Below are 14,352 nucleotides of genomic sequence, written 5' to 3' on the forward strand. Positions count from 1 at the left end.
TGAAAGCAAGTCCACACATGGAGCTGTCAGTCCTGATAAATGCTCCCCTGACATCCTGACACCTTTGTTTGTAGTGGGTTTTAGAAATCCGCAAGATGGACAGTGGACATTTGCCAGAAATTTTCTTTTAGTTTTTTAAAAAATTGACACTCTGAGACGTGCTGGACCTCATAAGTGCTAATACAGATATCAGAATATGCACATAAGCAGATTTCTTATTATCTCTCCTCACCGTCCTGTAAATTCAAGCTCTATTTAATTTCACAAACATGAGAACAAAGGAATGGTCGCAGAGAGTTCTCATTGTAACTGCTTTCCAATTGTGCTGTCATTTAGCCACATGTGGCCCATAGCTCAATTTGTTTACAATCCGGATCAGCTATTTCAGGATTTTAAAATGCAGACATGCACTGGAACAGTCCACACCAGAGTATAGGAATGAAGTCATGTGTTTTCCTAGACTGCAGGGATATACAGTCGTGCAAAGATGCGCATTTTCCGGTCAAATTGAGTTTTAAGTGCCTTTTTAACACATGTTTTTTCAGGTGTTAATGAGAATCAACAATAGCTCACCAAGTGTTGCTATATTGTACCTGCTAATTTAAATGCTGAACAGCATCATTAATTTGGATAAGGAATAGAAACCTTAATAACTTTCAGAAGATTTTGGAGCTATGGACTTGGCAAATTCCTATTCTGGTGTTCACATTATTTTTACAACAGGAAATTACTCAAAATTAGGTTGGACAGGTAAGAAAAGATAACATTCCATACTTTCCAATATCAATGTGAAATACTGTATTATTGAAAGTAGAAATCCACAGAAAGAATAACATCACAACATTTCAGCAAAGACATAGTAACCTTGAAGAGGATATGGAAATAAAAGTATTTAATAATAACCGCAACAAGACTGACTCTATGATAATTTTTTTTGGAAAAAAAATGTAGGGTTTCACACCTGTCCAAAGACTTCTTCATTTACAGTGAATGTGAGATCTAGGATATCATGTATATCGTTGTCTTTCATCCACTGCAAACTCTGGTGGAACTCCTCATCAAGGTATTCCAAGTCACTCAGGTCACACAGTCTAACATAAACAAGAAGAAATTAGAGGAATGGAAATGACAGGAGGGCAGTGATAATGGCTGTGTGTGCTGATGAAGAGAAGTTAGACAGGACTTTTGTACAATCCTAGGAAGAAAAAGAGAGGAATCTAAAGAACCATTGCTAATAGATTCTTTTTCAGCAAAGACATGTTTCCAAATGATACAGTTATTTATCCGGTGTGCAATGCTTCCTTTTCAAAGACATATCTCTGGCCCCTTCTACACTGCCATATCATACAGATCTCAAAGAAGATAATCCAGATCATCTAATTTGCACTGGATTATAGGAGTCTAAACTGCTCTATAATCCAGTTTAGCGTGGATAATCTGGATTTTATACGGCAGTGTAGAAGGTAACTTAAAATCCTAACTAACTCTCCTAAATACATAAAACCTTCATTTAGGACACATATAGTGGATACTTGCTGTCAGCTGCAGTTTGGTACCATGACCCCATCTCCACCCCCGTGGATACCAAAATCCATGGATGCTTATGTCCCATGATATGCAGGGGTGTATTAAAATAGTATCCCACATAATAATAATAATAATAATAATAATAATAATAATAATAATAATAATAACAACAACTACTTTATTTATACCCCGCCACCATCTCCCCAATGGGGACTCAGGGCGGCTTACATGGGGCCATGCCCAGGACAATACAATATAGCAAAATATAAAAACAACATATCATAATACAATTAAACAATACAATAAATAATCATGTACAGTACAACACAAAATCAAAAAGCAATATAACAGGGCGGGCCGCATGAGACACTCAGTTAAAACTTGGGGTGAGAAAAAGATAAGAATAAAACATACAGAATTGTAAAATCAAGGTTGGCATTCTGGAATGTGTTTTAGGGGAATATTTTCAAAAGGTGGGTAGTTGAATCCATGGATACCGAATATCCATAAGGATGTCTGATTGTACACATGTCCATTTTTGTAGCTTCTTTAAAGGAAACCACTAGCACATTGATATTTGAAAATACAATTTCTACGATTACAGAGATCACCAAGCTGGGGGGTGCTGAATCCACACTGCAGCTGCCTGGAGGCTAGATCAGCAGTGCCCTATATCCCAGGATCTGATCCCTGATTATCTGCTTTGAACTGGATTATATGAGTCTACACTGCCAGATAATCTAGGATAAACAGATAATCTGGTATCAGATCCTGGGAGATAGGGTAATGTAGTTCCAGCCTGAGGCCCCTTCCACACTACCCCTAAACTGTTGAATATAATCTGTTCAAATTTACACTTATTTTGCTGAATTATCACAAGAAAATTGTTGCACTGACTGCTATCATTCCCCTTTTTATTCAACCCCCCCCCCCCCCAGCATCTTAAAAACATTGGGACTACTTTGTACACTGTTATCAATGCCTACATTAACTTGCTGTTCACATCCCATTAAATCATTAATGTGACAGGAATATCAAATGGCTCTACTAAAACATATAGTCACAGCCAACTAATACAGGTAGAAAGAAGTTTTATTTTTGCCTCGCCTGCTCTTTATGGTCATTACAAATTTATCCTTTCATTTTCATTGTGGAAAAATTAAAGAATGAAACAGGAGTTTATTACAGGCATGAATTTGTATCCAGTGATACCTTGTGTGAGCAAAAAGACACTTAGAATCATAGAATCATAGAGTTGGAAGAGACCTCCTAGTCCTTAGTCAAGTCCTTAGTCAAGGGGAAGGTTTAAATGGATTGAACCCAGTGACTGATTAGTAGAATGCAATACAACTCCCACAGGTCCACCAATTTGAACACACACATTTCAAACTACTCACTTTCTATAATGTAGGGCTGTTGCTCATAGAGTATATAAGAATTCAGGGCAGAGATATGAGAATTCATTTGGGAATGTTTTGTACAAGTGGAGGGCAACTAAAATGATCAAGGGTCTGGAGAACAAGCCCTATGGGGAGTGGCTTAAAGAGCTGGCCATATTTAGCCTGCAGAAGAGAAGGCTGAGAGAAGACATGATGAGGGCCATGTATAAATATGTGAGGAGGGGAAGTCATCGGGAGGAGGGAGCAAGCTTTTTTTCTGCTGCCCTGGAGATTAGGATGTGGAACAATTGGCTTCAAACTACAGGAAAGGAGATTCCACCTGAACACTAGGAAGAACTTCCTCACTATGAGAGCTGTTCAGCAGTGGAACTCTCTGCCCCGGGAGTGTGGTGGAGGCTCCTTCTTTGGAGGCTTTTCAACCGAGGCTGGATGGCCATCTGTCAGGAGTGCTTTGAATGTGATTTTCCTGCTTCTTAGCAGGGGATTGGACTGGATGGCCCACGAGGTCTCTACTCTCTTCTAACTCTATGATTCTATGACTGCTATAACACATGCACAAGTCATACCCTAACTAGACGTCATTTCGCTTAAATCTATTGGGTGGGCAAAACATATTCAGCTTCTCTAACAACATTTTGCTGTTTGAATGGGATCTGAAACATTCTTCTACTTACATTCTGAGGAGGGCTTTATAAAATGGTCGTGTAAAGAAGGCATCTAACAAATACTGATGTATGAGAGCGAGACCAAGTATCCGGCCACTAAACCTGAACCTGGAATAAACAAGAAATGATGAAACCAAGTTAGGTTTTCTTTACTGTTGGTTAAGCAATTAGTCTTTACAATGTCAACCGCAAAATAATTATAAAAGAAAATGCAGTTCACACACATGCCAAGGCCAGAAGTTTTCATTACTTTTCAACTTTCGCATTATATAGATATGAAAACTCTTGTAACCGATGCACATAACTCCAGCTGCCTTTTACAGAAGGACTCACCTTTGAAGAAAGTACGTTCCACAAGAAATTCAGCCTTTGGAAGTTAGACGCCACGGCAATATTTATGCTAAGGATACATATGCATATCTCAAGCCTCTTTCACTTTAGAATAAATTTAGACCAGAGCTCAGAAACATTACTTTTGGGGGCAATTACTGGCAAAGTGCCCTTCTATCATGGCTACACTGGGGATTAAAAAATCAATTTGTGAGGGCAGAATTGTTATTTGGAGAGGCACCCTATGTACACCATAGGGTGCCTCCCCAAATAACAATTCTGCCCTCACAAATTGATTTTCTATTTAATCCCCAATGTAGAGCACAGCAGAGAGTGAGACACAGAAGACTTTTTACATTTGAAACTCACATATTTCTAGTTTTAAATGATGAGATGAATTTTAACTGGCCATGCTGATTGGGGGGGCTATGAGACATATAGCCCAAAATGGGAACTTTCTGAAGCTCTTGTTTAGATCTGATACACACTCCTCTTCTGAAGTAAGTAATTGAATTCTAGAGCACGCATCCATTCTCCCAGTCAGTAAATTACTGGAGAGAGGACACAAATCAGTGTTTATTCTCTATGCCTTTAGCATCTGCGTGACAGAGGTAAATAAACAGGCAAACCCAGGCCTTTACAAAGCTGGAGATGCAGGCATGAAAAAAATGTTTCAGCTGCTAGATTCTGTTTCTCATGCAGCATCTTGCTAGAGGAACAGAAGTGGGAAGGGAGGGCTTGAAAAGGAAGAAGTCTTGTAACCCTAACAATTGGGCAGGTAACATGGCTATTATAAAATCCTAGGGACAACAGCTACAGGATCATATCTGCGGAAATCCCATTAGCAATACATATTGTTGATATGAAATAGCAGCTATGCCATTTCAATTGTTACAATGCTGTGCTTACATATCATGATTTGTTTGCCTCTACTGTAAAAGCAAGGCAGAGCAGGGGTGCATTTACATTGCATCTTTGCACACTTTGATTCCAGTTTAACTGTATCTGAATATACACTGCCATATATTCCAGATTATCAAAACAGATAATCAACATTATCTGCTTTAAAATGGATTATATGAGTCGTCACTGCCATATAATCCAGTTCAAAGCAGGTAATCTGGATTTAATGTGGCAGTATAGATCCAGTCACACAGATGAATAAATCCCATATCTGCTTTGAACTGGGTTATATGGCAGTGTGGACTCAGATAACCTTGGGCCCTTCCAGACAGGCCCTAAATCTAGGATTTGATCTCAGGTTTTCTGTTTATCCCAGATTATCTAACAGTGTGGACTCATATAATCCAGTTCAAAGCAGAAAACCCAGGATCAGATCCTGGGATATAGGGCCTGTCCAGAAGGGGCTCCAGTTCAAAACAAATATTGTGGAACATCTACCTTGATATTCTGGGTTATATGGCTATGTGGAAGGGCCCTTGGCTCCCTCCTATGGAATCTTGGGATTTCTAGTTTGGTGAAGTGATTAGAATTATCTATGGAAAACTCTAAGGCACCACAGTTGGTTACAGTTCCTAGAAATCTTTAATATCACATCAATATACAAAGCATATACATGATTCTGTGGGAGACAGCTATGAGAACGAAAGTGGTATCAAAACACTATTAAGTGTAAAATATATATTCAAAGGTGCGGAAGTTGTAAGCAATGGCTCCGACTCTACCGCAAAGATAGTCCTTGATAGTAGTACTGTTTTTCCTCTACGAAAATGGGTCACTGTTTCCACTCACATCCCTTAATCTGTATTCATGGAAAGGGCTCAGACCAAAAAGCGGAAAACACTGGTTGAAATCTCCTTTTTTCCAGCTGACTCTTTAATGTTATTCTGCATTTCATGCACCAAGAATTAGCAGAGTAGGGAACTGTTTGCTTTCAAATAGAAGTGTGGATTCCCACAGAGCTGGTAAAAACAAGCTGGTCATCCACAAAACCACATCTTCGCTGACAGTGTGAGAAACAAGACAAGGATTTAACTTAACAAGACAAGGATTTAACTTTAAAAAAAAAACATAACTGCAAATTTTACAACTAAACTACAAAGGATAAGTTTTAGTACAATCCCATAGCCTGAAGAGAAGCTGATAAAAAAGGTTTCATATTTTGATCCATTGGGTTTTTAAAGACTGAAATTTCGGAGGTGGCAGAGACCTAGAGAGGCTTCCTCATGCCAGATATGAGTGCTGGTTTCTTAAAGCTCACTGGCTAATGCCACAAAACACTCAGCAAAGAATTAAATGCTTACTGTTCCTTCTGATTCTGCTATTAAAAAACCATGTACAGGTGTGCTTATTTCCTTTTACCGAAAAGAATATAAGCACACCCATGTGTGATTTTTAAATAGTAGAATGAGTGTGCCGAATGATTCATAAAAACAGCAGAAAATAATAGTACTATGATGATTCATCTTTCTTACCATTCATGGTGATTATCCACAAACGCAGACATGGGACTGATTTGTACAGTGTATGTGTCGTTGGCTGAATATTCAAATAATCCATAATACGGGTTAAAGAGTTCTCTTGATACCAGGAAAAAGAATTCCCTTGAAGGCCCGCTATAATCCAGTCTTTCAAAAGAGAAAACAAAAATATTTTACACTATTTATTTATTTCATATCAAAAGCATTGCACAAATTAGTATAAAACTGATAAAAATAGAAGGAGCACAAGTGGCTAAATATCTTTTGACCAAAAACGGGCAACAGCGACCACACTGTCTATAGCCTGAAACAATTCTTCCTCTGTGCATAAGGCAGGACATTGCGGATAAGCATACAGATGAGGAGTTGTTTGTTCTGCTCCACAGTCACACAAGGTGGATGATTCTTTAAGGTAGCGCCATTTTGCTAGTTTGTCTTTTGATCTGCCCACTCCACTTCTGAGTCTGTTCAGGGACTTCCAAATTGCCTATTTTTGGTTTGCCCCTGGAGAAAAGCCCTTGTGGGGGGCCATCCATTTGGGCTTTCCTAGTTTAACCAAAACCAAGGTCACCACAACATCTGTTATAGAACTCCAATATGCCAGTGACAATGTAGTCTGTGCGCTTTCAGAAGACCACCTACAAGCCACTCTAAACACCTTTGCAGAAGCATACAAGCAGCTCGGCCTCTCATTGAACATCGAGAAAACCAAAGTGCTCTTCCAACAGGCACTAGCTAACCCCTCTGCAATGCCAAGAATACAGCTTAATGGTGTAACATTAGAAAATGTTGACCATTTCCGCTACCTTGGCAGCCACCTCTCCCAGTCAACATCGACACTGAAATACAGCACCGCTTGAGCTCTGCGAGTGCAGCATTTTTCTGAATGAAGCAGAGAGTGTTTGATGATCGGGACATCCGTAGAGATACCAAAGTGCTTGTTTATAAAGCCATTGTCCTCCTAACCCTGCTCTACGCCTGCGAAACGTGGACGGTCTACAGACGTCGCACTCAACTCCTGGAGCGCTTCCATCAGCGTTGCCTCAGAAAAATCCTGCAAATTTATTGGGAAGACAGGCGGACAAACGTCAGCGTGCTGAAAGAAAAGACCACCAGCATTGAAGTGATACTCCTACGCCATCAACTCCACTGGACTGGCCACGTTGTCCGAATGCCCGATCACCGTCTCCCAAAGCAGTTACTCTACTCCCAACTCAAGAATGGAAAACGAAATGTTGGTGGGCAGTAAAAGAGATTTAAAGATGGGCTTAAAGCCAACCTTAAAAACTGTGGCATAGACACTGAGAACTGGGAAGCCTGGCCCTTGAGCACTCTAACTGGAGGTCAGCTGTGACCACAACTGGAAGACCATCATCCTCGGCCTACGAGGGATTGCCTAAGGGGAAAGGTTTAGCTGCCCAATTAAACAAGGCGAGTAAGTGTTATACAAGATAATACAAGACCACAGTAATTCCTTTGGTTGCATCAGACTCATAAAAGGTTCCTTATCTTCTGATGCACTATGTGCACTTTCACAAATGAATAATTAATTCAATGGCATTTGTATTGCTTTTAGTTCTGTATTGGAAGTTGTTGAATTGTTCCTCTTGGGCTATTGTTTACCTCCTGTTTAAAGGTACAAATAATTTATTGTTTCCCATTTATCTGGTTCTCTATATACAAGCCTGCTGCTACTATTTTGTTGTAATTATTTATTTACTACCTTCAAAGAGCTCAGGTTCTGTGGCACAGGTTCCTTTTATTTTATCCTCACAAGAATAGGAAAAGGTGCATCTACACTGTAGAATAGTTTGACACCATTTTAATTGACTTGGCTCAATGCTGTATCATCAAAGGAGTTATATTTTGTTGAGGCAGAGACAACCAAAGACCTTGTAAAACTACAACTCTCATGATTCCATAACATTGAGCCATGGCCCTTAAAGTAGTGTTAAACTGTGCTCATTCTATAGTGTAGATTAGTGGTTCTCAACCTGGGGTTCCCAGATGTTTTTGGCTTTCAACTCCCAGAAATCCTAACAGTTGGTAAACTAACTGGGATTTCTGGGAGTTGTAGGCCAAAAACATCTGGGGACCCCAGGTTGAGAACCAATGGTGTAGTTCCAGTTCCAATTAGGCGATCCCTCGTAGGTTGAGGATGATGGTAGATGCACCATAGGTTTCCCAAAGCTGCTAGGTGACCTTCAAGGGGTTTGTCTGTTTTCCCGAGTTCAACTGGGACATCTTAAGCATCAAAGCACTTCGTCTTTTGTCTACATCCCCCATTCAGCAATGAATGGGCATTTTGTTTCTAAGGTCTATTACACTATGTAACAAAATTTGAAAAAAAAATTCTGTTCCTGGTTTGAAAGTGTTATTTCCTGTTTTATTGTGTGGTACTTACTTTGAAAGTACAGTAGAGTCTCGCTTATCCAACGTAAACAGGCCAGCAGAACGTTGGATAAGCGAATATGTTGGATAATAAGGAGAGATTAAGGAAAAGCCTATTAAACATCAAATTAGGTTATGATTTTACAAATTAAGCACCAATACATCATGTTATACAAAAAATTTGACAGAAAAAGTAGTTCAATATACAGTAATGCTATGTAGTAATTACTGTATTTTCGAATTTAGCACCAAAATATCACGATGTATTGAAAACATTGACTACAAAAATGCGTTGGATAATCCAGAATGTTGGATAACCGAGTGTTGGATAAGTGAGACTCTACTGTAGTTGTTATTCTCCAGAAACTTCATATTTGTGACTGCCACAAACTGGTTGAATTGGTTGAGATCCGATGAGATATTCATTGAAAAACTAGAGCAAAACCTGCCACAAGATTTCCCACAAAAACAAAGTTTTTGCTGTTTAATAAACTTTTTCTATGTTTTTTGATAGAACCAGTTAGGAAATGACATTTATAATCCAGGAACAAAACTTGTGACATAGTGTTATGGACCCCACCAGTTTTATAAGAGCTCTGCAGTAACTGTCACCTGCTGTGCACTTCTTTGTACCAAACTTGTAAAAGAGGAACTGTGAATTTTCCACAAAAAAGCTCCAGAAAAGACATAAGACAGAGGACATTATGGTATGGGAGCCACTATCCTCTGCGATCCTGTGATGCAAGATAGTGGCAACTTACTGGCATGACAACAGACAAAATTACACCACCGCTGGCAGAACACAACTGTGATATCTTTGAAATGCAAAGTCATATGTTTGGGTGGGTGGCATAACTCTACCCTTCATCTGTCTCCCATTTACTATTATTTTTAAGGGATTTGCTTGGGTTTAAATAAAAAAAAAATCCAACAAGGGGAGAGCAGATGATGCTGCCACAGAAGTGCTCAAATGCATGAGCTAAGTCCCAAGATCAAGGTGCTTCCTTGTGGGAAGGTAGCGGATCGGCAGCAAGTATCGACTACTATTCCGGTTTCCATCTCCTTGCAATAAAGCCCATGGATCTCATCATTGCTTTGCTGATGGACACTGCAGACTGATTCACTCATAGTGGTGCACTACATGATGGTTGCACCGCGCAACTTGTGAAATGTCACAGTCAACATGTGTTGAGCAAGAGATTTGCTTATCGAAATCCAAATCTCCTTTGTTCTGTCCTGATGACAAAAACATTCTTTGTGGGAAAGTGTTTGGTTAGTTTTTACTGCTGCTTCTTAAAACCGCTTTTGTTTACATTACCAGTTCTAGAAGGAAACATGGAAGGGGAGATATATAACATCTTCAAAACAACTCACTTTACAAAGTATGCTCTAATAAATACTATGACATCTTCAGGTTCACTTTATCGCAGCTTTGCAACCAATAATTCTCATGAGAGACAATTTTGACGTTACTCTGCTGCTCTTATTTTTCTAGTTTATCTTTTTATTTCTATTTATTTACTTGAAGTAACCTGGTGCTCTTGTTTATCCAGGCCAACAATCATAAACTCATAGGAAATGAAGGAAATTGACTTCAAGAAGAACAGTTTAAGTGGACACACATTGAAATGATCATCTGCCACTGCTTAAACAACACTGCGCTACAGTCACTGCTTTGCCAATCTTCATGGGATTATAAACAAAAGGGATTAATGAAGATTCAATCCACATTCGGCTGCCAGTCACATCCATCAAATTGTTTGTTTCCATCTTTTTATTGCGACATAGATGAGGCTCTGTCCAGTTGTATAAACATAGTTTTTATGAAAAAGATGTAATATCTTAAAACATTTTAATTATGTATTATGTAACCCAAAACATGGAGAAATGCAAAGGAGGTGGGTATTAAATATTTTACTTTCTCATAAACAGGAACCCCAACCAGCAAAGGGCAAAAGGCTCTTACACATAAAATGTACCTGTTCTGACTTTCATACAAATTAAACTTGAGAACAAACAGAACCTATCTGGGGGACTGCCTGTACATGTCAAGCTACAGCTCTGAAATAGGACTGATTTATCAGATTATTATTATTACTATTACTATTATTATGTTTATTTATACCCCAATTTTTCTCTCCACAAGGAGACTAAATATATCTCACACAAAACCCATACAATACATATTTAAGCAAATGAATACTGGGTTGCTGTGAGTTTTCAGGGCTGTAAGGCCATGTTCCAGAAGCATTCTCTCCTGTCCACATCTGCAGGGTATAGAATAGACTCCTGCAAAGGTGAGAGGATCCCTCTTGTCCTGAACGTAGTATTTGTTGGATTTTTTTAGTGGGTCTATAGATCATTTGTAGGTTGTGGACAAGTCTATGTAGGGAGCATTAAACGCAGCATTGCCCAAACATTAAAGGCAAGAAACATTAAAGGCACTGCAGACTAAGTCAACCAGAGAAGTCAGCCATAGCAGAGCACCTGATGAACCAGCCTGGGCACAGCACAAAAATGCTGGCCCACTCTAACAACCACCATGTTAAACTACACAGAGAAGCAATTGAAATCCACAAGCAGGTGGACAATTCCAACAGAAAGGAGAAAACCATGAAAATGAACAAAATCTGGTTACCAGTATTAAAAAAACCTCTAAAATCAGGACAGTAAATAAAGAGCAACACTCAGAAAACTGGGAAATTCCAGACAAGAAACAATTAGGGTCAGCTAACACATCCCAACAAAGGATTCCCTCAGGCAGGAAGCAGCCAGGCTGTGAAGCTGCAAGGCCATTAAATGCCAATCAAGCTGGCCATTTGCAACATTCACACTTACCTCAGACAGACAAGAGTTCTTTCTCCCACCCTGGACCATCCACAGATATATAAACCCCACTTGCCTCATTTCCAACAGACTTCACAACCTCTGAGGATGTGGGTGAAATGTCAGGAGATAATGCTTCTGGAACGTGGCCATAAAGCCCAGAAAACTCACAGCAACCCAGTGATTCCAGTCATGAAAGCCTTCGACAACAAATTAAATATTTCTTATAAACTGAAACTTCTTTCCTTTCTAGAGCATAAACTTGAGAGAAAATTAAGCAAACTTGAATTCCATCAATTTACTATTCACACAAATGTCTTAAATAGGTGTTTCCATACTGGATACATTTTTAAAAATGCAGCATATAGATTATTTAATAACAGTAACATTCACTTCCACAATATTAACTTGATTTGTTAATATTCTCTATTTCAGAAGATCAACAATCATAGCTGCACAATGCTTTCTCCAGTGTTCCTCATGATATACTGTATCAGCTTTGCCTTACCAAAAAGTTTAAAAAACTAATCTGATTGAACGGTTCTCAGAAAAGGCCTCACTTTATGTAGACAACAATCAAGTCAGAAAGAAGGCTAAGTGAGAACTAGCTCTCTCTCATGGGCGATTCTCCCAAAGAAATGAAGATTTTGATGGGAAGCTAAGCTAAAATAAGAAATTTCCTACCAACATCCGATCTCAAGGTCTCAATAATAAAACATATATTTTATCATCATCAGTTCCCAACTTATGTTCTTAATGACAATGTTGACTTACTAAGCAGCCTTCCCTTTTCTGCATTCGTTAGAAATTGATTGAAGATAAAATTCCATCAAAGTGGATGTTGCAGAAGTTTAATTTCAAAGAGATAAGAGGTATGGTAATGAAGAGGATGAGCATCCCCATCAGCAAATGAGATCACTATCACCTTTTAAAACCATTTGGATAATAAAACAGGAGTCACTGTGCCACACCTAACATTTTAATATGTATCGTAACATAAGTATTATTTGAACTGCAAATGTATGAGTTCCAACCAGTTTTCATTCAGAGCTCATCACCTGCTAAGCAAGAACAAGGCACTGAGAAGAAGCCATCTTGGATATTTTTTTTAAAAAAAAATAGTAGATAGATATCTGACAGGGGTTTCATTTTGAGTTTGTCTGTCTGAGGAAGGGCTTTTTTTTTTTTTTTTTTTTTTACTAGGACTGTTTCCACATCTAGATGTTGATTGGTACTTTTGCTAAGGTTTTGCATTCTCATACTATTACACATTTTCATCCTAATGCAATGTCTTCTACATAGAATGTGTATTTATTTACTCCCCCCTCCCCGCTTCCACATTTTGTTAACAGTCTGACATGAAGTGAATTGGCTTTATTACCACCTGATGTGCACATGATCCTCCACAATCTGAAGGTGCAAATGTTTTTTTTATGGTCAAAAGTTAAGCAAACAAACCAACTTGGCACTTGTTCAAAAAGGAAAAATCGAGACGTGGTGGAAATGCCGTTGAAAGAAATGACAGCTGCGAGTCTTCTTCGGCAAGTCCCTTGTTAGCTTTTCACATCTGGATCTGCAGTTCTGCCCATTCTTTTTGGCAAAATTTCTCTAGCTCCACCAGACAGGAATTGTTGCTGAACAGTCACTTTCAAGACTTGGCACATATTTTCTGCAGATTGAGGTCTGTGCTTTGATTGAACTATTCCAAGACATCAGAGTTCTTATTTTTAAGCCGCTCCAATCTGACTTTGGCAATGTGTTTGGGTTACTGTCCTGTTAGAAGATGAACCTCTGCCCCACTCCTTGCTCCCTTGCAATCTGAAGCAGGTTTTCCTCTAGAATTATCCTATAATTTGCTCCTTCCATCTTGCCCTCCTTGCCCACTTTCCCAGTGCCTGACCAGATGGATTGCAGCAAAATACAGAGTATTTATACAGGAAAATCTGCTTCAGACTGCAGTGCCTGGCAAGAAAAAGCATCCACTTAGGATGATTTCTCTACACAGATGGTGCTCTCAGGGCAATAAGCACTGAGTGGTTTTGTGCCACATGTAAAGAGTTTTGCAAGAAAGATAAAAAGTTCAATGTTGGTCACATCTGTTCAAAGAATCCTTTTCTGCATGTTTCCCATGTCTCTCGCATGCCACTTTGCAAACTCCACTTGAGCTCTGGTATAGGGATGTTTCAGCAATTACATTTTTCTCATCCCTCTTCTGAAAGCGCAGCTTGTGGAGCATTCGGGTGACTATGTATTGTTGAAGGGTTTCATGGCTGGAATCACTGGGTTGCTGTGAGATTTCTGGGCTGTATAGCCATGTTCCAAAAGCATTCTCTGATGACGTTTCGCCCACATCTATGGCAGGCATCCTCAGAGGTGGAGCCCCCGGTGGTGAGGTGGGTTAAACCCTTGTGCTGGCAGGACTGATGTCTTGAAGGTTGGGTGGCTGACCTGAAGATTGCCAGTTCGAATCCAACTCGGGGAGAGCGTGGATGAGCTCCCTCTATCAGCTCCAGCTCCATGTGGAGACATGAGAGAAGCCTCCCAAAGGATGGTTTTTTTTTGTTTTTGTTTTTTTTCGTGTCAGGAGCAACTTGCGTCACTTCTGGAGTGAGGATGGTAAAAACATCAAAAACATCTGAGCATCTCCTGGGCAACGTCCTTGCAGACAGGCAATTTTCTCACGCCAGAAGCAACTTGCAGTTTCTCAGGTCGCAACCTCAGAGGTTGTGAGGTTTGTTGGAAACTAAGCAAGTGAGGTTTATATATCTGTGG

At 39.4% G+C, this 14,352-nt stretch overlaps 1 protein-coding gene across 2 annotated transcripts in view; it reads right to left on the reverse strand.

Moving 5' to 3' along the window:
* Nucleotides 1-14,352, reverse strand: part of hecw2 (HECT, C2 and WW domain containing E3 ubiquitin protein ligase 2) — a 297,158-nt gene that overhangs the window by 14,651 nt on the left and 268,155 nt on the right. For both annotated transcript variants that reach the window (XM_008117272.3, XM_008117273.3), the window contains 3 exons: nucleotides 6,358-6,510; nucleotides 3,602-3,700; nucleotides 962-1,091 (listed from right to left, as the gene is read on the reverse strand). In XM_008117272.3, the coding sequence (XP_008115479.2) occupies nucleotides 962-1,091; nucleotides 3,602-3,700; nucleotides 6,358-6,510 (382 nt within the window). The remainder of the gene's footprint in view (nucleotides 1-961; nucleotides 1,092-3,601; nucleotides 3,701-6,357; nucleotides 6,511-14,352) is intronic.

This window comes from Anolis carolinensis, chromosome 1 (assembly GCF_035594765.1).
Source record: "Anolis carolinensis isolate JA03-04 chromosome 1, rAnoCar3.1.pri, whole genome shotgun sequence".
NCBI classification, from domain to species: Eukaryota; Metazoa; Chordata; class Lepidosauria; order Squamata; family Dactyloidae; genus Anolis; species Anolis carolinensis.